This window comes from Protomyces lactucae-debilis (genome assembly GCF_002105105.1).
Source record: "Protomyces lactucae-debilis strain 12-1054 chromosome Unknown BCR37scaffold_3, whole genome shotgun sequence".
NCBI lineage: Eukaryota > Fungi > Ascomycota > Taphrinomycetes > Taphrinales > Protomycetaceae > Protomyces > Protomyces lactucae-debilis.
This window is the reverse complement of record NW_024467995.1, coordinates 433,468-453,981: the sequence shown is the minus strand read 5'-3', so window position 1 is coordinate 453,981 and position 20,514 is coordinate 433,468. Positions and strand designations below refer to the sequence as shown.

The window sequence follows — 20,514 nt, the reverse complement described above, 5'->3', positions numbered from 1 at the left end:
CCCTGCCGCACGGTCATTCAGGAGTATGTCGTGCTTTCTGACTTATCATAAATCTTTGTTGCGATACGGTTTTGAATCAGCTTGTCTCGGTCTAGACCAGCTCTCCCACCATACGTTCTGGTTGCAATGCTGGCTGGGTTGTATGGGGTCGCTATTCCATTGGACAAGAGAAGGGAATTCCATCTACCAACACCTAAAGCGCATGAGATCACTGTTGAGCACACTGTACACCTGGTTCATCATCGTCTTCCTCCTCATCTTGCCACTGCTGCTGTGCTTCTTCGCCACCAAATTCATCGAGACTGCCGTCGACGGCATCAATGTCCTCTTCGAGATCAGTGGATGCAGCAGCCTTGTTTGTACCAGGCACAATGACTGGGTCTTGTGGGAGCAATGAAGCGAGTGATTTGAGATCAGCAGGAGATTTCATGAATCCATCCTTGGGGAAGGTGATGTCAACTGTGAGATACAAGTCGCCAAAGCCCTCCCTGCGCTTACCAAGTGGCATACCTTCGCCATTGACCACAAGCACTTGACCCGGCCGCAAGACTTGCCCTGGCTTAGTGGTGAATTTGAGATGCCGTCCATCAAGGTGTACGAGGACAACACGAGACATGCCAGTCAGTGCTTCAGCAAGGGTTACTTGCATTTCTGCCTTGAGGTCAGATCCAAGACGTTCAAAGACTGCATGCTGTTGTTCTTGCAAGGTGATGATGACGTCGCCCGTTTCGGCACCTGGCACTTCATCTGCTTGTCCCTTGAGCGTGATGCGTTCACCATCACGCATACCACGGTCGATGAAGAGTTCCATGATTTTGAGCTCATCAACGACTTTGGTACCTTTGCATTTCCGGCATTGATCCTTATCTCTGATCGTCTCACCTGATCCTGCACACGAGGGACATTCGACTTGTTGCTGCGAGTACATGCCTGGTCCGACCATCATGCTTGCTGTTTTACTGCCTCTGCCATCACACGAGGGACACTTGCTCGGTTTGTGATTTGTTCTGCAACCTGATCCATGACAGTGTGGGCAGATTTTATTGCGCGTGCCCTTCATCTTTGTGCTCTTGCCCTTGAAGAGATCTTCCAGCGTGACATCGTAGTCATGCTCGACATCCTGTTTCTTGGGTTGTCGTCTGTATGGATGTTTCCCTGGTGGTCCACCCATACCACCCATGCCAGGCATTCCGCCCCCACCAAACATCTGCGCAAACAAGTCATCCATGTCCATTCCACCATGCATACCACCCGCACCGCCAGCAAAGCCATCTTTCCCAAGCTCGTCGTATTGCGCACGAGAATCCGGTTCACGCAGAATGTCATAGGCTTCCTGGACTTCGCGGAACCGGATGGAAGCCTCTTCACGGTCTTCTTCGGGGACTTTATCCGGGTGGGTCGAGCGGACAAGTGCGTGGTAGGCCTGCTTGAGCTGAGCCGGGGAAGCCGTAGGTGCGACCCCTAGAATATCGTAGAAGGCTGTATCTCTGACCATTGTCTCTTGGGCCTCTTGACTGGACTGGCACTATGATAGCACTTAAGTATCGCGCTCTGGTTGGTCTTGTTGCATTTTCTTTCTCTTTCGCACGAAACAAAACACAAACGCGACAGAGTGCTTCTGCTGCTTGACCAGAGACTACAAGACTAAATAGCTACATAGAAGCGATACAGACGAGAGCAGACAGTCAGCTACAGCTACAGCTCATCAGAAATAAGCTACTATGTCTACGCGTCAATCATCTTCAGCGCATCAGTCGCGCTCCTCGCTCGCTCCAGGTCAACACAAACAAAGACAACTCGCGCACCTCAATGCGCAGCTCGCACAGCTCCAAGCACATCTCGCAGACCTAGACGATCATCTACGCGTCACGGCTGTACAATCTGGCGCGATACGCAAATTAGGTGCGCTTCAGGGCGGTCTCTTGTACGTTTTTGGTTTCTTTGTTTGCCGTCCACCACAACTAATGCTTCTCTTCTAGTATGGCAGCGAGTCAGGTCCTTGTTGAGAATGAATTCGAGCAAAAGGAACGCTGACAGGCATCTATACGTTCATGTAAATAAGCCAAAGCCATCGAACTTCTCTCCTTCTATTGCACCTTTTTCGCTTCCGTACTCCGCCGCACTCGACGCGCTACAAGGAATCCCTTGATCTCCCTGAGCAATGACAAACCCAAAGGCAACAGCAGTGGTCCAAAAAGTGGCATGTACACGCCATACTTGTGTTCTTGTGGGAAATACAACAAACTCACCATCTTGTCATCAAAGAAGGCAGCTTCCGCAAAAGCGACTGCTTGTCGCGCATGCCGTAACGCTGCAATCAAGTCATAGTCGTTTGCTGCTGTTGTATGCAGTAAGGCCGCATCGACATGTGTCAGCGCTTGTGCCATACGCGCAGCAGCCTGCTCAGGAACGTGCATGTTTGGTAATGCATCTACCATCTTGGGAATCGACGCAAGGGTCTGCTGAGCACTTCGAATAAGCTCCATGAGTCGCGCACGGTAGAAAGCGTCACGTCGCCAGAGTGAGTGGTCTGGCCACCCTGCAATACGCGGACTCATCCCAATCAACGTCAGAAAATGCGAGGTGCACGTCTCCATCATCGTCGCTAGAATAGCTTTGTCCATCGTTTTGCTCGTCTCATTTGCTGGTGGATTGTAAATGACAACGGAACCAAATTGCGGCAAGAGAAAGGCATAGCCGGCGGCTGATTTGCCATCTTGTTTGATGACAAGTGGCCTATGCTCAGGTTTCGGCACATAGATGATAAAATTGAGTGGTTTGGCGTCCCCTTCCGCAGTCGCAAGTGGCCATTCTGCGGCGTTGATGACGTTGCTGAGGTCAGAAGGTAGCAAGACATGCTCTCCCGTCTCTTCCTCAAATTTCGGTTCAAACGTCAGCTCTGCATAATGCTGCACTTGACTCTCAACGATGAATGTAGATACCTCTTGGATACTCGCCAGGATCGGCTCAACTGTCTCCGCAAGGACAGACTCAATTGGCCAGTCGAGGAAGGGATGCAATCCGCCGCCATTCATGAGGGAGAAGAGTAAGTTGAATCGCGGCGCATAATTGACGACGCGTAGATCAGCAGAGGCACGCGCAGAGATCCGCGACGCTGCCATTGTTTGGCGTTCATCACCAGTCAGCTTCTGTAAAGTTTCTGCTACAGCATCTGCTATTGAAGCGTGGTCTTGCGTCGCTGGTACTGTGAGCGTGATTGTGCGTGACTTATTCTCATCGAATTGTATAGCTTGCTGCGCGCCAAGCTTGACTTGGACAGTCCAAGTATCCCTTGCAGCTGCAGTCTCTGTCGAGAAGTGATATACATCTTGGACAGAATTCAATTTCTGAATTGCCAGAGCAGACACACCGGCAAGTGTGTCTTCTTCCAATTGAATAGAGATCGGGAAAATAGGCTTGAGTGGAGCCCAAGTTGGCAGCGCAGGGAGGGGTGCACGAGAGACTTGCGTCGTTAGATACCACATGGGCAAGCCAAGCAGGAATACGGCCCAAAAGGCCAGCAAGACGCCGCGACGCTTTGCAGTTTCATCGTGTGATATCGCCATTTCGGCAGCTTAGCAGCAGAGAGAGAGCATGATCGTCTTGAAGTATGTAGACTAATGTAGTGTACACTGTACAGCGACCTGTGCCGCTGCCCAAGTCAAAAGAACACGTGACTTTTCACCACGCCCAAGCTCGACACAGAGACAACAGTCACTTGAAGCTCGACGTCTACACATTATATGCCTCTAGTTGTATCTGTCTATCATGTTCTTCAGCAACCTAGAGCTTGTTGATGCTGTGAAGAAACTTCTTGATGTCCATGACCATACACTCAAAAGCCAAGCAACTATTATCTAATGAGCAGCGAGCAGCAACACTTCTCAGACTTGCAGCTTCACGTCATGCTCTCAATCTCGCTTTGGACTAAAGAGAAGATCTTTGACTGAAGCACTGAGGCTAAGTTCTCTTGTTTGCTCCATGACGGTCTGTGAGACCCATCAATCTGAAGCACAATTTGCTTCATATGGACCCCCGACGAACTAGCCTATGAGGGTGCCCTCATGGGCTTCAACTTGATCCTTTACCCTCGATGGCAGATTCCTTTTGCAGTGAGTCTGAATTCAGGCTTTCAAGTTCAGCGCAGCATCTTGTGCCCTTCTCATCCGGGTTCGCCACTGATGTGCAGCTAGGCTGGGACATCTATGGCGAAGGACCAATCCGTGTTCTTGTCCTAGCAGGAGCGACCCAGTCACGAGAATCAAACATCCCTATCGTTCAGTCTCTGCTCCAGCAGAATGACTACACTGTCTTGCTCATCGACCACCCTGGCGCGCCAAATCATGCTGGCCATGCCAAGCTGCATACTTGGAGCACCCGAAACATTGCAAAGCTACTGATTCTTGCTATTCAAGAAATAGGTTGGTATGCAGGTCCTGCCATACACATTTGCGCCACCTCGCTCGGTGGCTTGGCTGCAATGCATATTGGCTTGGAAGTACCACGTATTGTCGCCTCATTGACTCTTGTCTCCGTGTATGCACGCTATCAACAACCTTGTATGCGTGGGTCTAGGAGAAAGATTCTAAGCCTAGTCACTGCACCTTGGACAAAGGAATGCTACGCGAAGGCTGAGATGAGATTGCTCTATTCACGGTCATACTTGGAGCTGCCAGACCCAGCTGGCGTCTTTGCGACACAACGAGAAGCTCTCGAAAGAGAGACATTGAACCGGCTCAACACTGCAATGCAAGGCTTCTACGGCTTTCTGGGTCAGAATTGGGCTTGCAGATGGCATCATTTGAGTCGAGCGCAGCAGGAAAGGCTCGGTCAGCAAGTTTCACAGATCTTGCTGGTGACAGGAGCCAAGGATATTATTGTCAGTCCGAACTGCGGCAAAAAGTTGGCCAAGCGACTCAATTGCCCTGTGCATGTCTTTGAGAGATGTGGCCATTCGCCGCAGCGTCAAGAGCCTGATGTGTTTCATGCGTTACTCAAGGCACACATTGAACGAGCTGAGCTGTCTCATCATGCTGTCCGATTCTCCCTCTCAGCATGATGCATCTCGCTGTATAGTCCATCATACTCTTGCTCGTGCATCCCACGTAGAATTCCATCGGCAGATTTCCCAGTTGCGACGCCGACGCCAAAAAAGATTCGCGACCCGCGACTCTTCCTCGACTCATCCTCGATATTCAAGTGGCGGATGCGGCCAAGATAGCCCAAGGACATGCTCACGTACCTCCAAGTGTATGGCTCATCATATTCATGACGAATGCTCACCCCAGGCATGTATATTACAATGTGCCGCCATTGATTTTGCTGTTCTTGTTGCATCGACCGCTTGCAACAAGCCGCGACTGGCGCAAGTACCTCTTTCTATGCGTCATTGCCGTTCTCTACACTACTCCTTGGGATAATTGGATCATTTACAACAAGGCATGGACATATTGCCCGTCATGTGTGATGGGTACATTGGGTCTAGTACCTGTCGAGGAATACCTCTTCTTTGTCGTGCAGACCCTCTTGACGTGCCAACTGCACTCGCTCTTGACCAAAACTATGGCAGGACTTCCAGCTGTCAGCATATCTCCCAACAAAAAAGCACCGTTGCTGAGTACTAGCCTTGCGGTCGCCTGGCTTGCAATGGGTGCGGCAGCTATATCTTACGCCGACCCATCCAGAAAGACCTTTTACTTGGCTGCCATTATCGCCTGGACTGCTCCCGTACTGTGCTTTCTCTTCACTATTTCAGCTATACAGACGAGCTTCTTACAAAAACGATGGGCTCCGAGCCTCCTTGCAATTGCTCTGCCGACTCTCTATCTATGTATTATTGACAGTATCGCCATTCGAGCCGGTACCTGGCATATCACCGAGCGCACGTCTCTCGAAATCTTCCTCTGGAAAGGTCTACCCATTGAAGAAGCCATCTTCTTCTTTGTAACCAATCTGATGGTCGTGCTCGGCTGTACAGGTTTTGATCTCGCTAGTGCAATTGTTAGCACGTACGACAAGACTGAAACCTTTTCTTTCCTGTCGCTCTGCTACGCTCTACTTTGCCCTCGCAACGAAAACGTTGTTCGAGACCTCCGGGCATGTGTTGAAATCTTGCAAGCAGGCAGTGCTAGCTTCTACAACTCGAGCTTTTTCTTCGACGAGGACATACGCCGGGATTTGGTGGTTCTATACGCATTCTGTCGCTTTACAGATGACGTTGCCGATGACGCCTCCGAGCCACTCGAGAAGCGCAAGGCCAAGTTGGATGAGACGCGCGTCTTTATCCAAACAGAGTTTCCTACGAGGCTCATGCTGCCAATGGCACTGCCAAAGTCTGAAAAGGCAATTTGTCTCTATGACCATCCAGTTTACAGGACAATGCTACGGTATATTGCAAACAAGCTGCCACAAGAACCGCTGCTTGAGCTGCTCGACGGTTACGAATGGGATCTTCTTCTCGATACCGATAGAAGCAAGCAGATGCAGTCCGAGGAGGACGTCATACGGTATTCCAGTTTTGTAGCCAGCAGTGTGGCCGAGATGTGTATCTGCTTGCTCGACAAATCTGCTTCCGCGGACGTGCTCAAGTCTGCACGCAAAATGGGCGTTGTCCTTCAATTGACCAATATTGCACGCGATATACTCACGGATGCAATCAATGGTCGAGTGTACCTTCCACAGGCGTGGCTGACAGAGGAAGACCGGAAAATGCTGCTTCACGTGGCTAAGGATCATGACATTACGAGCATAGAGGAAGACCCACGGATAATGGCCCTGCATCTGGAACGATATGCTCTGCGATTGCTAAGCCTCGCCGATGAAATGTACGCCGAGAGTACAGGCAAGATTGACGCTCTGCCTGAACAGGTCCAGCGGGGTTTGCGCATTGTCACTGATGGCTACTACGCTATCGGCAGACAACTGCGCTCGACTTGCAATCACGGTCGCTATCCACGACGAGCAAAGCTTTCGAAATGGAATCGCTTGCTTATCACTTTCAAACACTTGTACTGTCCAACCGAAGGAGAAGCACTGATTCTCGGTGGCTGTCTACTCAGATTCGTACTCTTGCTCTACGGTGCATGGCAAGACTCTCTCGGTGTAAGCGTCACTTTCACCGACATTGACTACAAGGTCTTTTCTGATGCTGCTCATTTCGTGCAGCAAGGTGGATCGCCCTATGAGCGCGCCACATATCGATATACGCCATTACTGGCCTGGCTGCTCATTCCAAACGACTACTTCGAGCCTTTTGGGAAGTGTCTGTTTGCCGCTGGTGACATTCTTACCGGCTGGCTCATCATCAGGCTTTTGAGAAGGCGGCAACAAAACATTCGCTTTGCAGCCATTTGGCTCCTCAACCCTATGGTTGCTGTCATTTCCACTCGTGGCAATTGCGAAGCCTTGTTGGGCGCTATGGCTGTAGGCTTGTTGTACGCTGTCGAGGTAGGCCAGATTGCGCTTGCCGGGGTCATTCTCGGCGCTGCTGTGCATTTCAAGGTCTATCCAATTCTATACGCTCCGGCCGTGGTCTGGCACTTGGAAACGCCTGGCCACTCAACCAGCCTCTTGTCGTTCATCAACAGGAAAAGAGTCACTTTCGCCTTTTGGAGTGCTCTGACCTTTTTGGCACTCTCAGCAAGCATGTTTTCCATGTACGGCTGGCCATTTGTCGAGCACACATTTGCCTACCACGTCTCACGATCTGATCATCGGCACAACTTTTCAGTCTACCACCTCTTCATCTACTTGACTGCACAACAGCCAAAGTCGGCTGGTATTCCATGGACACTGCTGGCCTTTTTGCCGCAGCTTGTCCTATCTCTTGTCGTTCTGCCTCTACGCTTCAGTAAGCGTCACTTGACAGGCACTTTCATGGCCCAGACATTCTGTTTCGTGGCTTTCAACAAGGTTGTCACGTCACAGTACTTTATGTGGTATCTGGTCTTTCTACCGCTGACCTTACCAGGATCGCAACTTTTGTCATGGCGAAAGGGCGGCGTGATGCTCTTCAGCTGGATTGCTGCACAAGCGTGTTGGCTTGGTGCTGCGTTTCAATTCGAGATGCAAGGCAAAGCAACGTTCGAAGCAATGGCGATCAGCTCTGGTGTCTTCTTCCTGGTGAATATGTGGATACTCGGTGAGATGTGTAAAGAGATGGCATGAGATCTTCAAGTATCAGTGCTCAGCTGCAGGTTGCGTTGACAGTAGATTTACCCTATTCAGATGGGTAGAATGAATTTCATCTCCTTGATATTCTTGCGAGAGTCCTTGCCTCTGCGCTTATCTATGTTTGTGTATTGCAGATACCAACAATTGTGACTAGTCCCTTGCTATAAAGCAGCCAGCTTGGCCCTTGTTTTTGGCAACCAATCCTACAGAAGGCAGCACTGTGGAGGTCTCATCTGTCGGACTGTTGACCCAGCTCTATGACCTCGCTTGCGATCAGTTCAATGAACCATTTCAGAATAACAGAACTTTGACTTTGCCATCAAGCGATGCAGTAAGTGTGCAATATCGATATGCGGCAGGCATTGTCTGACCCTCTTGAGTTGCTTCATTGAGCTGCTTGCAAGCCTGACCACATCAGCTTGGTCAGCAGTCTGGCAGACGGGCCAACTCAGACTGTTCACATATCGTCAAAGAAGGTGTTTTTTGGTGCACTCGGTATTGTGGGTTGCACTTTCGCCTTCTTTTTTTTCGGCTGCTGTTCTGGTTCTGGAGACGGCGCAGCATGAACTGACTTTTCGTCGTCGCTTTCGCTACCATCTTCGCTTCCAGAGCTCCCTTTATCGTTTCCATCAGATTCATCGCTAGTGCTGAACTCATCGCCACTACTAGCATCTTTCGCTGGCTCCATTTCTTCCACATGCTCTGCTTCAAGGGAGAAGATTCTCAGCTTAGGTCCGCTGATGGCAAAGACCCACTCTTCCTGAATCACAACAGCTTCAACAGGTTCCTGATGTTCCTCACCAAAATCTCCCAACACGCGCAAATATTTGTTTGGCAAGACCTGCAAGACGCGAATCTTGCCGTCTGAGCCACCAACGAGAACGTGTTCTTCATCAATTCGAGCAAGGCACTCGACGCCGATTTCATCATCGGCTTTGTTGCGGCCGCCACGTTTCCCTTTACTGCTTGCTTCTGCTGGTGGCAAGATTCGATCATTACAGTCGCCATAGTCGCCCTTGTTGAAAATTTCAATGACGCCGGACGCTGTGCCGACAATGAGTTTGGGCTTCTTGCTGGATTGCTTCGTCATGGTGCAGCAGGTGAGGTCGTCTTCTTGGTCCTCGGATCGTTTGATGGCTTTTTCCTTGTTCGATCGCAAGTCATGGACGGAAAGAGTTCCGTCGCCTGACGTGGCAAGCACAAATTTACCATCTAGACCTTCAAGCGAAGAGATGTAATCTTCGTGCGTTGTAGCATAGTTCCTAATAGGTTCAGAGCCGCTCTCTGCTGTGCAATCCCAAGATCGAATGCAGCCGTCGTCGTCGCCTGTACAATACATTCGCTCACTGACAAAACACAGGGCATTGATGCTTGCACTGTGGGCAGTTGGGAACTTTTGCACGACACGACCCGTCTTTGCGTCTGCACGTTTCAATGCGCCCTCTGAGCCAGCACTCACGAGACTCTTGCCGTCGGGACAGTAAGCTAATGCTCGACAACCTTGTTTATGCCGTTTTGTTTCCCAGAGCAGCTTGTGTGGTTTAGAAGGGTCTGCTTGATCATATTCGTAGCATTCAACATGGCCTGTGACAAAGCCAATAGCATATTCAGTCTCAAGCGGGTTTATTGCAAGCGAGACTACGTCGTCTTCGAAGACTTGCTCGTCTATAAGCTTGCTAGTCATGTTGATACTTGGAAACGGTATCTTGTCGGCGTCGAAAGTTGAAATTTAACATTGAGCAGCCTCTCGAGCTCGCCTCTCACGACCACTCCTTGTCAAATGATATGAGCAGCTCCTAAAGTCTGTGTACTACCTTCGATGCACGTCCAGGACGTCATAATACCCTCTTATGAGACTAGTCGTGTGCTTCAAGGGCGTTTGTACAGCTCATCTGCTGACATCTCGTCTTGCACGGGTGTCGCTGTTGTCGCTCATCCGTACGGCCCGCTAGGAGGCTCACATGATGATCCAGTCGTCGTCGCCTTAGCACAAGCACTGACTCAGTCTTGCTTCCTTGCTGCTACATTCAATTTCGGCTCGCCTACTTCTTGGCGCTGCTCGAGAGAACGTGCTGACTATCTGGCAGTCCTGAAGTTCGCCCTCGACAAAGTATCATATATCAAGCAAGTCGTATGCTGTGGCTACTCCTATGGTACGCTGTGTCTGCCTCCACTCATGGAAATACGGACACTTTGTGCGTCGGAAAGTGTAGTAGGCTACATACTGGTCTCGCCATTGTTACCGCCCGTTAGCACTCTCTTGACGCTGTCTACGAAGGACGCGTACACACACATCAGAGAATCAGCAGAACGGGAGAACAGCACATGCCTTGCCATCTTTGGCGATTGTGACCAGTTCACTTCGCATAAGCGTCTGGATCGTGCCTGGCAGGGGCATGGCAGGACTGTCCCTGGAGCAGACCACTTTTGGCGAGGCAGGGGCCAGATCCAGTCCCTGGTTGAGTATGTCCACGAGTACACAGACGCCCTGACACAGCGCCCATGAGCATTTCCATACGATCCATGGGACCATAGCTGCCTGCGTACATCCTGCCCCTTGCCTTGTCATGTGTCACCTGCGCAATCAACCTACATACGACACCAGCTCACGCGTAGACACGCACACTCCCTGCTCCCCTCCATCTCCTGACACTGCCCGAGTCTGGCGACCTCTCTCCGCTGCTATATGCTACTGCTGTTCATACTGTCTTTTCATACTAGACCCTCAGAGACCATCATGAGCGCAACGACGCACGAGACGGAGGATTCACACAGCAGCAGTGCAATGGCCCCATCGTCGCCAGCCAGCAGTACAAGCACACAACTCCCCGTCATCCCAGCAAAAAGCTATCGACGTGCTGGCTACCTGAAGCCTGCTGCACCTGCGCCTTTTGCAGCGAGTGCACGCGCGCGTGATTCAGTCATGAGTTTGAAGGGGATTGATCATCTACAGCATTACTTTGCGCGCGCCAAGACAGCAAGGCAGTTGCAGCATCGCGCAGGCGGTCCTCGTTTACCGCCTGGACAGGTGGGTAGACCACTTCAGGGTATGTGTGCAGATGAGCGTGCATTACGAGAGCTACACGAAGATGGAGACGTGGACATATTGGAGGAAGCGAAAGAGACACCTTTGCCGCCATCACCCATCTTACACAGCTACGGACGCAGCGTCAGTGGTGATGTGGATCCACGCAGACGTCGTGCTGTGCTGCATGACCAAACAAGCCTTGCATCACGCGCAATCGCAAATATAGATCAATCTCAACTTGACCCAGCTGCATGGCAGGAAATGGAGTCGCGCGTGACGAGCTGTGTGCGTGCAGCAAGGCACTATGCAACTGCAATGCCAACACATCAGCTCGACGTGATGTCTGCTGGTCAACGACACATCTTTGGTGAAGGTGCTATTCGCGTCATGACATGCTTGAGTCTCCTTGCCAGGAATCACCAGCTTGACTCTGCAGAAATGGGCGAGGTGCAAGCTTGGGTTGCGCAAATCGATGCATTCATGGAGCAGGAAGACGCTCAATCTCAAGCACGCGCTGCACTCGCTTGGCTCAGTACACCATCTGCACCCACTGAATCGCAGGAAGAGGTCTGGCAACGACATCATGCCTTTCTCGTCTTCCATGATCTCGTCTCACCGCCACTTACAAGCCCGTTGGTGGATCAACAAAGATTCTTGATGGAACTGCGAACAGGACTCCGTTTATGCCTCATCTTCAACCATTTCGTGCACAGCTCAACAAAACCTTTTGGTGAGATAAAACAGTGGCATACCGATACGAGCATTCAATGGCGCGTCACGGACAACTTGACCTGGTGGCGCTCCGCTATTGCGTACCGTTTAGGAATTGAGACGGACCTCGATCCAAAGCGCGTGTATGCATTTGACCATGAAGGGCAGGCGCAACTCCAGCGTGCAGTGTCTGCATTCTGCGAGCGTGCCATTGCAGAAGTGATACAATCATTGCCAGATAATGACACGAGCGTCAAGCTCGATGCAGAGATTGAGAGACTGCAACTCTAACATCAATCATCAACCGACCTGCCTTTCAATGCTTCAAATAGATGCGGTGCATCTGGTTTTGCGGCAACAATGACATTCTGACATGCCCATTCATCAACGAGATAACGTTCTGTAGTCGGTCCAATGCATGCGATGCGGGTGACATCGTGGTTGTCTTTGAGATGAGCGAGAGCAACATGCGCACCTGCCGGAGAGAAGAAGACCAGTGACGTGAGACTCTGTTGTGCACATTGAATGGCCTTGATGGCATTGGCGAACGCTTGTGGGAAGTCGGCATTTTCAATAGTCTTATAGACAATGAGCTCTTGTAGAGGCCTCGCTGCACTTTCCATACGGCGCGTGATAATGTCCCTACGCTTGTCGCCGACCAAGAATAACAACGGCTTGGAAACGTCTGCTTGTTGAGAGCGCGCAAGGATGAAGTCCGCCAATGCATCACCATTGCCGGATTCTGAGCCGAGAATTTGTGAAAAGCCGAGATTGGCAATGGCTCGATGGGTTGCAGGACCAACAGTATACACCTCTTGTGCGAGCAAGCGCTGCTTGTCCTCAGTAGAGAGTTGATGCAAAATCTCGCCAAGTGCTTCGACAGATCGTTGGGACGTGACAATGAGGCCAGAAAAAGTCTCGCTGGACTGAGTACACAGGTGCCTGAGCTCGTCGAGATTGCACATGGCATGATCCAAAACGGGGACAAAGTACGGCTGCATTTTGTTTTCCTCGAAGATGTGCTCATAGGGATCGCTTGGCGTCGAGCGCGTCTTGAGCAAGATGACGGCTTTCTTCGCTGAGCTTTGCGTCAGCTCAGTAGGCAGACTGGCGAATAAAGCAGCTGCACGGTCTAGCTGCACATTACCGCCGCAAAGGATGACACCAACATTGTCGATGCCCTGAAGTGCCCTGAATTCCTTGTTGTACAGCGCAACAGCGACCCCAACTGCTCCAGATGGTTCAATGACTTGCTTCATTCGCTCCCATACAAAGTTCATTGCCCTGATAATCTCCTCCTCTGTGACTGTAAAGATGGCATCAACATGTTGCTGAATGACAGCAAAACCATTCTCGCCGAGCGCAGTCAATAGTCCATCTGCACAGCTGACTGGCGGTCGCTGGGGTTGCCTGATGCCTGTCTTGAGCGACTCGGCTGCATCTGCCGCCAAGATTGGTTCGCAACCAAAGACACGCGTACCAGGCGACAAGGCCTTTGCCACAGTTGCGCAACCGGACAACATACCACCACCGCCAACTGGCACCAAAACCGCATCCAGCGGTGCGTGACCAGATTCGGCGGCTTGTTCAAGGAGCTCCAGCATTTGAGTACCTTGACCTGCCATTACTCTCGGGTCGTTGTATGGGTGAATGAACGTTGCTCCTGTTCGGTCGACAATCTCCTGAGCTGTGCGTTCGCGATCTGCCAGAGTAGGTGGGCATTCTGTGACTTGAGCTCCATAGCCAGCCACCGCGTCCTTCTTGACTTGCGGCGACGTCGATGGCATGACGACAAAGGCACTAGATTTTGCTTCTCGCGCTGCCAGAGCAAGTGCCTGTGCATGGTTACCCGAAGAATGGGTCACCACACCGTGCTCCAGCTGCTCGGGCGACAGCTGGAGCACTGCATTCATGGCTCCTCGAATCTTGAAAGCACCAATGCGTTGTAGATGTTCGCATTTGAAGAGGAGTTTGCGCTGTTCTGTGGACGTGGAAGCGAGTGCGTCCAGAGTGGAGCTCGTCATGATGGGCGTTCTATGGACATGGTCCTGTATCCTGGTGGAGGCAGCAATGACATCCTCTATGGAGATGGGTAGAGTAGAAGCATCTTTCTGAGCCATTGGCAGCAAATAGTCAGATTACTGTCTATTGTCTATAATCAATGTCTGTATACGTGGGTACGCCGTCTACTCCACAGCTCCTGTCGCCATCGTCCATGCCCCCGTGAGACATTTCCTTATTTTTTGATTTTTGGCGAGGACGAACAAGATGCATGAAGCAGTAGAAATACATACATAGTCTGGCCCTAGCCCTGCTACACAATGGCCCCAGACAAAAAGAGAAAGCGTTCTGATGCGCCTACTTCGAAGCCTGCGCCTGTGGCTCCGGTCGCCGCTGTTTCGTCGCTTCTCAAATCCGACGAAGCCTTCCCTCGAGGTGGTGCCAGCGTATTGACGCCCTTTGAGTACAAGGAAGCAGCCAATGAGGCTCGCCAAGAGCTGTTCAGTGAAGGTCCCATCAGCGGGAATGCCGACAATGTCAATGGCGACGAATCTGGTGCCACGGCAGCGAAGAAGATTAAGCGTCGAAAGTCTGGCAAGATGGACAAGGCAGTCGCTATCGCCAGCGAGCCGCGACAGGCCAAGATTGAGGGACTGTCATTTAAGCGTATGACGCCTGGTACGCTTGTGCTTGGTCAAGTGACGGCCATTGGCCCCGCCGATTTGACTATTGCGCTGCCCAACAACTTGAGCGGCTACGTGCCCATCGGCAACATTTCCGCAACACTCACAGCTCGTTTGACTGCAGATGAAGACAGCGACGTGGAGATGGAGGATGAGGAAAATTCGGATTTGCCTGATCTCGATGACCTCTTCAGCATTGGCCAGTGGCTGCGTTGTGCAGTGACAGCAGCCTCAAGCGGTGCAGCAGGCAAAGATGGACTTGTAACGAAGAAGCGTATCGACTTGTCTGTCGACCCCGATCTTGTCAACAAAGGTCAGATCCCTGAGACACTGCAGGCGCGGTCTGTTGTGCAAGCGGCCGTGCGTAGTATTGAAGACCATGGTCTTGTTATGGATCTCGGTATGGACGACGCAAGCGGGTTCATCAAGTCAAAGGAAATCACTGAGCCGGCAGCCTCTTACAAAGTCGGACAAGTGTTGCTTTGCTCCGTCACGTCTGCTGCTTCAGGCTCTGGTCGGAAAGTCATACAGCTCTCCCCTGAATTGGCAAAGAATCCCAAAAAGCTCAAAGTCAGGGATCTTCTCGACGTCAAGGCTATCCTTCCCGGTGATGGTGTTGAAGTGGTGATTGCCGATGCACAACTCAATTCATTCTCTGGAAAAGTGCTTGGCCATCTCGAAGCTACCTGCGATGTCTTCGCCACAGGCTCATTGGGTAGCCGCGAGTTCAAGGAAGGCGAGAAATTATTTGCTCGTGTCCTATTCACTCATACGGAGAGCGAGCCGCGTCGTATTGCAGTATCCTTGTTGGCACACGTCGTTGGTCTCACAACGGCAACAACAGCCACTCAGTCTACTCCACTGGATGCCTTGCCTACTGGCTTTGTTCTCGATGAAGCTTCTGTCAAGCACATTGAGCCCGGTCTTGGTCTCTTTTGCAGTGTCGGCGTTGAGGGCTTGTCTGGCTTTGTTCACATTTCTCGCATGAGCGACGAGAAGATCACGACCATTGAAGCGAATGGTCAATATCGGGTTGGCTCCATGCACCGTGCTCGCGTCATTGGCTTCAGCTCTGTTGACGGCTTGTATCTGCTTTCCATGGAAGACTCTATTCTCGAGTCCAAGTTTCTCAGCGCTGCCGATGCATCTATTGGCCAGCAAGTCAGCGGCACCGTCGAACGCTTTATCAAGGGAGGCATGTTTGTCAAACTTTCCAGCACCGTCACTGGCTATGTGCCTGATTTGCACATTGCTGATGTCAAGCTACAGTTCCCCGAGAAGAAGTTCAAGGAAGGCTCCACCGTCAAGTGTCGCGTGCTCGATTCGGACCCTATCAAGAAGCGCGTCACACTCACGATGAAGAAGTCTCTCGTCAATGCTGAGACGCCCATCTTGTCAAGCTACGATTCCATTCTGACAGGTGCCAAGTCGACCGGCGTCATTGTCAAGCTCTATGACAGCGGTGCGCTTGTGCAGTTCTACGGTGGTGTTCATGGCTTTTTACCTTCTTCACAAATGAGTGAGGCCTACATCAGCAACCCCAAGGAACACTTCAAGGTCGGCCAGACACTCGGCGTGACAGTCATCAGTATCAATGTAGACGAGCAGAAGATGACAGTCAGCTGCCGTGATTCGAGCGCATGGGACGAGAGCAAGCTCGACGCCTTCACTGAGCTTGCTTGTGGCTCTATCTTGGCTGCTACAATTACCGAGAAGACTGCGAATAAACTTGTTGTTTCGCTCTTGCCGTCTGGCTTTACAGGCACGATTGATCTCGCGCATCTCTCAGATGGCGATTCTAGCAAGTGCGACAAAGCCATGGCAAAAGCGCGTGTCGGTGGACATATCAAAGAGCTTGTTGTTCTTGACAAGCAGGATGCACAAAAGCAGGTCATTCTCAGTGCCAAGCCGAGTCTCATCAAAGCCGCCAAGGCCGGCTCCTTGCCATCTGACTTTTCTTCGCTGCAACGCGGTCAGAAGCTTGTTGGCTTTGTTCGCAAAGCTGCTGATTATGGTGTGCTTGTTGGTTTTGCCAATGGCTTGACTGGACTTTGTTTGAAGCACAATCTCTCTGAGGAGCACGTCTCGATGCCTGCTTCCCTGTTTTCAGTGGGTCAATCAGTCTCTTGTACCTTCACTGAAGTGGAAGCCGTGCAGCAGCGTTTCCAAGTCTCCATGAAGCCTGTCAGTTCGGTCAGCCAGGTTGGCCCACAGGAGCCACTCGAGGCACCGGTGGATGGCTCACTTGCTTCTATTGCTGATCTTGTCCCTGGTCGCGTGTGTAAAGCGCGTATTTCTTCCATCAAAGAGACGCAACTCAACGTGCTATTCGCCGAGGGTGTACAAGGCCGTGTGGACGTGTCATCTTGTTTCGAGTCAATTGAGGACATCAAGGATACATCGAAGCCTTTGCAGCAATTCAAGTTGCAGCAGGAAATCACAGTCAAGGTTATTGGGTACCATGATGCCAAGCTGCACAAGTTTTTGCCGTTGACACATCGCCAGCTCAACAACAAGACCATCTTCGAGTGTTCTGCGCGGCCGTCTGATGTTGCAAATAAGGGCGTGCCTATGCTTGACTTTGAGCAAGTCAAAGTCGGCGAGCTGTACACTGCTTTTGTCAACAACATCAATCCTGACTGTCTCTGGGTAAACTTGTCGCCTGAGGTGCGCGGTCGTGTCAAACTGCTCGACCTGGACATCGATGCTTCTTCTGCTCAATCGCCAGAAGCCATCTCGCAGCATTATCCGACTGGTTCTGCTTTGCAATGCCGTGTCACTCACCTGGATCTCGCCACGAAACACCTAGACTTGTCCCAGCGTGCTGTTGACTCTGCTTCGGCGCCACTCACTGATCTCGATTCAATTGTCATTGGCCAGACATATCCGGCCAAGCTGACGCGTGTTGCCGAGTCAGGCATGCTTGCACAGTTGACAGAGTCCATTACGGGTCGCATTGCATTGACTGATATCTCCTCAGATTATCAGGAAAAGCCAACGGTGGACTTCAAGAAGCATGAGATTTGTCAGGTCGTGGTTAAGTCTGTGGATGTGCCCAACAAGAAGGTTGCGCTTTCGCTGCGTCAGTCTAGTGGTCCTGATCCTGAAATCAGCACTGTTGCAGATCTCAAGGTTGGTTCGCGTTATCGTGGCTATGTCAAGAACGTCGCCGACTCGGGTCTTTTCGTTGAGCTTGGTCGTGATGTTGTTGCGCGTGTCAAGATTGCTGATGTATCAGACGCCTTTGTCAAGAACTGGAAGAAGCTCTTTTCTGTTGATCAGCTCGTCGCAGGCACTGTGGTTGCGGCTGACCCCAAGGCAAAGCGTGTCGAGTTTACACTGAAGAAGAATCCTGGCAAGACTGGCAAGCAGCAGCAACTCGGTGATCTGAAAGTTGGGCAGGTGATTGAAGCAACCGTCAAGAAGATTGAGGCATTTGGCATCTTCTTGTCAGTCAACAGCACAGGTGGCAAAGTCTCTGGTCTTTGTCACAAGTCTGAGATTGCCGACAAGGCTGTCGCTGATATCAGCAAGATCTATTCCGTTGGTGACCTGGTCAAGGCGAAAGTTTTGTCTGTGGAGGAGAGCAAAAAGCGCATTTCTTTTGGACTGAAGGCCTCGTACTTTGGCGATGCTGGCGATGTTGATGACGAAGACGAGGACGAGGTCATGGCTGAGGCGTCAGATGTTGATGAAGAGGATGAGTTCGCGGAGGAGGAAGAGGAGGAGGATGTGCCCTCTGCTGATGAAGACGAGGAAAGCCAAGAAGAGGACGAGGAAGAAGCCGGCAAATCTAGCGACGACGACGATGAGGAGATGGAGCAATCAGAAAAGAAGCCCGCTCTGAATGTTGGAGGCTTTGACTTTACTGGTGCTTCAGTCTTTGGCGACAAAGACCAAGTCGACTCTTCGTCAGAAGAAGACGATGCTCCCAAGCCTGCAAAAGTGAAGCGTGTTAAGAAGAAGCACCTGGTTGCCGCTTCTGGCGATGGCTCTGCGCAGTCTCCTGCTGACTTTGAGAAGCTTCTGCTTGGTGCTCCAGACTCCTCGCTCGTGTGGATCAACTATATGGCCTTCCATATGCAACTATCTGAAGTTGGCAAAGCACGCGAAGTGGCAGAGCGTGCACTCAAGGCGATACATTTCCGTCGCGAGAAGGAGAAGCTCAATGTCTGGATGGCGCTCATCAACTTGGAGAACAACTTTGGTACTGAAGAGTCTCTGGATGAAGTCTTCAAACGCTCATGTCAATTCAATGATGCGAGAGAGATGCATGCGCGTTTAGCAGGCGCCCTCATTCGTTCTGGCAAGCTCGACAAGGCTGATGCCGTCTACAGCGAAATGGTGTCCAAGTTCTCCAACAACCTTGCTGGTTGGGTCGAGTATGCTCGCTTCTTGGCCAACCCTGATGAGGCGACTGGCAAGGCGGATATGGAGGCCGCACGTGCGCTCCTTCCTCGCGCGCTCAAGTCTTTGAGCAAAAAAGACCAACTCTCTGCTATTCAAAAGTTTGCGCAAATTGAGTATCGCATCGGTGATGCAGAACGCGGCCGTACTTTGTTTGAGGGGCTCTTGTCTGCACACCCAAAGCGTCTTGATCTCTGGAACGTCTTGATTGATATGGAGACGAGTCAACGTCGGGATCCAGTCGAAGTGCGCAAGTTGTATGAACGTCTCATGGCCATGCCGCAAAGTTCACGCAAGGCCAAGTCTGTATTCAAGAAATGGCTGCAGTTTGAAAAGCAATTTGGCACGGAGGATGATGTCGAGCGAGTCAAGGCACGGGCTGTTGAGTTTGTGGAGAGTCATTAAGTATAGAGCAAGCATAGCGAATGATTTAATTTTGTTGGTACAATTTGCAAAGATGCTTTGTTACATAATTGTGTCGTCTTGATAGAAGACGGCATCGCTGTCGCCTGCTGTTGAGCGAATACTCTGGCGTAGACTTTGAAAGTGTCGCTGGGGTGTAGCAAACAGGTGATTGCGCGGTCCTCGAACTGATCCAAGAGACCGTTTGAAACGATTGTACCTTGGCGAGATGGGCTGTCGCTGACGAGGCGTCAAGATGACTCTTGCTTGAGGCGAATAGACGTGTCGATGCAATGATGGCTTCAAATCTGCTTTGCGACGCAGCATGAAATCTGGCGTGTGTATGCTGACGACAGGGGACGCTTGCGGGACACTTTGAGACTCTGGTCTTGTATGTGCGCCAGGACTGTAATGGATCTTTAGCATATGATAGAGATCACCAATGTCAATCGCACTTGCTCGAGGACTGCCCGTGGTAGCACGAGGAGCTCGAACTCTGCTCGCTTGTGCAGATCGCTTGCGACGTTGCTTTGTTGCTACTCGCGGTGTTGGAGGCTTCTGTGCCCCTTGATCAGAAACCCAGTCACTCATGATTGTAGATGCCTCAGCATCTTCGACAACCTTTTGAAGAGCTTCAGGAAGCTCCAGAACCTGGTCTACGATGAGAAGAATGTGAATCAGCTGGCACAAGGCCACTTCTTGACGTTCGACGACTTGCTCAGCACTGATCAAGGCAGGGTCAAGCTTGAAAATTGTCTTCGAGATGACATCAACAAGACATACAATCTGCTGTACTTGCTGAGATTTTGTAGCGTTTGCTCGTTGTTGAAGCGCGAGGCGCTCCCCTTGCATGCATTCGTAGAGCGCTATAAGGAGCAGCGGTGAGATTTCAGCGAAGCGCTTGACGCGCGGAAGCTTGTGTTTGAGGAGCAGGGCATTGAGCTCGAGAAGCGTATGCCGCGGAGAGCGCATGACAGCATGAGATAGGTGAGAGCAGTGCCGTAGCAGTGGCACTCCTGCCAGTAAAGCAGTAGTTACTTTATGTTGTAGCGTAGTGTAGCAGGCAGAGTGCCGCGAGTGGAGCCAGAACGCGACCAAGAAACACAACAC

The 20,514-nt window shown here is 51.2% G+C and overlaps 12 protein-coding genes across 12 annotated transcripts; 6 read left to right on the top strand and 6 right to left on the bottom strand.

Moving 5' to 3' along the window:
• Window positions 1–250: 250 nt before the first annotated feature.
• Window positions 251–1,489, bottom strand: BCR37DRAFT_332932 (DnaJ domain-containing protein; the record flags this gene model as incomplete). Its single annotated transcript, XM_040867080.1, has 1 exon — window positions 251–1,489. A coding segment is annotated over one exon (1,239 nt), but the record flags the coding sequence as incomplete, so codon positions are not given.
• A 232-nt stretch (window positions 1,490–1,721) lies between these two features.
• BCR37DRAFT_391111 (DASH complex subunit Hsk3 like-domain-containing protein) lies at window positions 1,722–2,034 on the top strand (the record flags this gene model as incomplete). Its single annotated transcript, XM_040870961.1, has 2 exons — window positions 1,722–1,924; window positions 1,980–2,034. 2 exons carry the CDS (start codon window positions 1,722–1,724, stop codon window positions 2,032–2,034), a joined length of 258 nt encoding a protein of 85 aa, XP_040727501.1.
• BCR37DRAFT_217939 (phosphatidylinositol-glycan biosynthesis class S protein) lies at window positions 2,034–3,641 on the bottom strand. The gene has a single exon (XM_040866439.1). The coding sequence runs from the start codon at window positions 3,564–3,566 to the stop codon at window positions 2,088–2,090; it is 1,479 nt and encodes a 492-aa protein (XP_040727500.1). The 5' UTR covers window positions 3,567–3,641; the 3' UTR covers window positions 2,034–2,087.
• An 88-nt stretch (window positions 3,642–3,729) lies between these two features.
• Window positions 3,730–5,127, top strand: BCR37DRAFT_376888 (Alpha/Beta hydrolase protein). The gene has a single exon (XM_040868689.1). It carries the CDS (start codon window positions 4,094–4,096, stop codon window positions 5,057–5,059), a length of 966 nt encoding a protein of 321 aa, XP_040727499.1. The 5' UTR covers window positions 3,730–4,093; the 3' UTR covers window positions 5,060–5,127.
• A 41-nt stretch (window positions 5,128–5,168) lies between these two features.
• Window positions 5,169–8,286, top strand: BCR37DRAFT_376887 (PIG-M-domain-containing protein). The gene is made up of 2 exons (XM_040868688.1): window positions 5,169–5,250; window positions 5,289–8,286. The coding sequence occupies exons 1-2, from the start codon at window positions 5,231–5,233 to the stop codon at window positions 8,164–8,166; spliced, it is 2,898 nt and encodes a 965-aa protein (XP_040727498.1). The 5' UTR covers window positions 5,169–5,230; the 3' UTR covers window positions 8,167–8,286.
• A 475-nt stretch (window positions 8,287–8,761) lies between these two features.
• BCR37DRAFT_336439 (WD40-repeat-containing domain protein) lies at window positions 8,762–9,835 on the bottom strand (the record flags this gene model as incomplete). The annotated part of the gene is made up of 1 exon (XM_040867224.1): window positions 8,762–9,835. A coding segment is annotated over one exon (1,074 nt), but the record flags the coding sequence as incomplete, so codon positions are not given.
• Window positions 9,836–9,991: 156 nt separating this feature from the next.
• BCR37DRAFT_407057 (Alpha/Beta hydrolase protein) lies at window positions 9,992–10,986 on the top strand (the record flags this gene model as incomplete). The annotated part of the gene is made up of 1 exon (XM_040872116.1): window positions 9,992–10,986. One exon carries the CDS (start codon window positions 9,992–9,994, stop codon window positions 10,676–10,678), a length of 687 nt encoding a protein of 228 aa, XP_040727496.1. The 3' UTR covers window positions 10,679–10,986.
• Window positions 10,910–12,202, top strand: BCR37DRAFT_391106 (uncharacterized protein; the record flags this gene model as incomplete). Its single annotated transcript, XM_040870960.1, has 1 exon — window positions 10,910–12,202. The coding sequence occupies one exon, from the start codon at window positions 10,910–10,912 to the stop codon at window positions 12,200–12,202; it is 1,293 nt and encodes a 430-aa protein (XP_040727495.1).
• Window positions 12,203–12,228: 26 nt separating this feature from the next.
• BCR37DRAFT_341890 (uncharacterized protein) lies at window positions 12,229–12,984 on the bottom strand (the record flags this gene model as incomplete). The annotated part of the gene is made up of 1 exon (XM_040867410.1): window positions 12,229–12,984. A coding segment is annotated over one exon (756 nt), but the record flags the coding sequence as incomplete, so codon positions are not given.
• Window positions 12,985–13,014: 30 nt separating this feature from the next.
• On the bottom strand, window positions 13,015–13,935 carry BCR37DRAFT_344101 (serine racemase; the record flags this gene model as incomplete). Its single annotated transcript, XM_040867545.1, has 1 exon — window positions 13,015–13,935. A coding segment is annotated over one exon (921 nt), but the record flags the coding sequence as incomplete, so codon positions are not given.
• A 258-nt stretch (window positions 13,936–14,193) lies between these two features.
• BCR37DRAFT_376884 (uncharacterized protein) lies at window positions 14,194–19,462 on the top strand (the record flags this gene model as incomplete). Its single annotated transcript, XM_040868687.1, has 1 exon — window positions 14,194–19,462. A coding segment is annotated over exon 1 (4,886 nt), but the record flags the coding sequence as incomplete, so codon positions are not given.
• BCR37DRAFT_376883 (uncharacterized protein) lies at window positions 19,393–20,478 on the bottom strand. Its single transcript, XM_040868686.1, has one exon. The coding sequence runs from the start codon at window positions 20,374–20,376 to the stop codon at window positions 19,468–19,470; it is 909 nt and encodes a 302-aa protein (XP_040727491.1). The 5' UTR covers window positions 20,377–20,478; the 3' UTR covers window positions 19,393–19,467.
• Between the last annotated feature and the right edge of the window lie 36 nt (window positions 20,479–20,514).

Bases quoted from the DNA above. Each gene is read 5' to 3' on its own strand.
- BCR37DRAFT_217939 (XM_040866439.1), bottom strand. From the start codon at position 3,566: ATGGCGATATCACACGATGAAACTGCAAAGCGTCGCGGCGTCTTGCTG.
- BCR37DRAFT_376888 (XM_040868689.1), top strand. From the start codon at position 4,094: ATGGCAGATTCCTTTTGCAGTGAGTCTGAATTCAGGCTTTCAAGTTCA.
- BCR37DRAFT_376883 (XM_040868686.1), bottom strand. From the start codon at position 20,376: ATGCGCTCTCCGCGGCATACGCTTCTCGAGCTCAATGCCCTGCTCCTC.
- BCR37DRAFT_376887 (XM_040868688.1), top strand. From the start codon at position 5,231: ATGCTCACGTACCTCCAAGT. The intron at 5,251-5,288 runs GTATGGCTCATC...TGCTCACCCCAG, and splicing joins ATGCTCACGTACCTCCAAGT to GCATGTATATTACAATGTGC.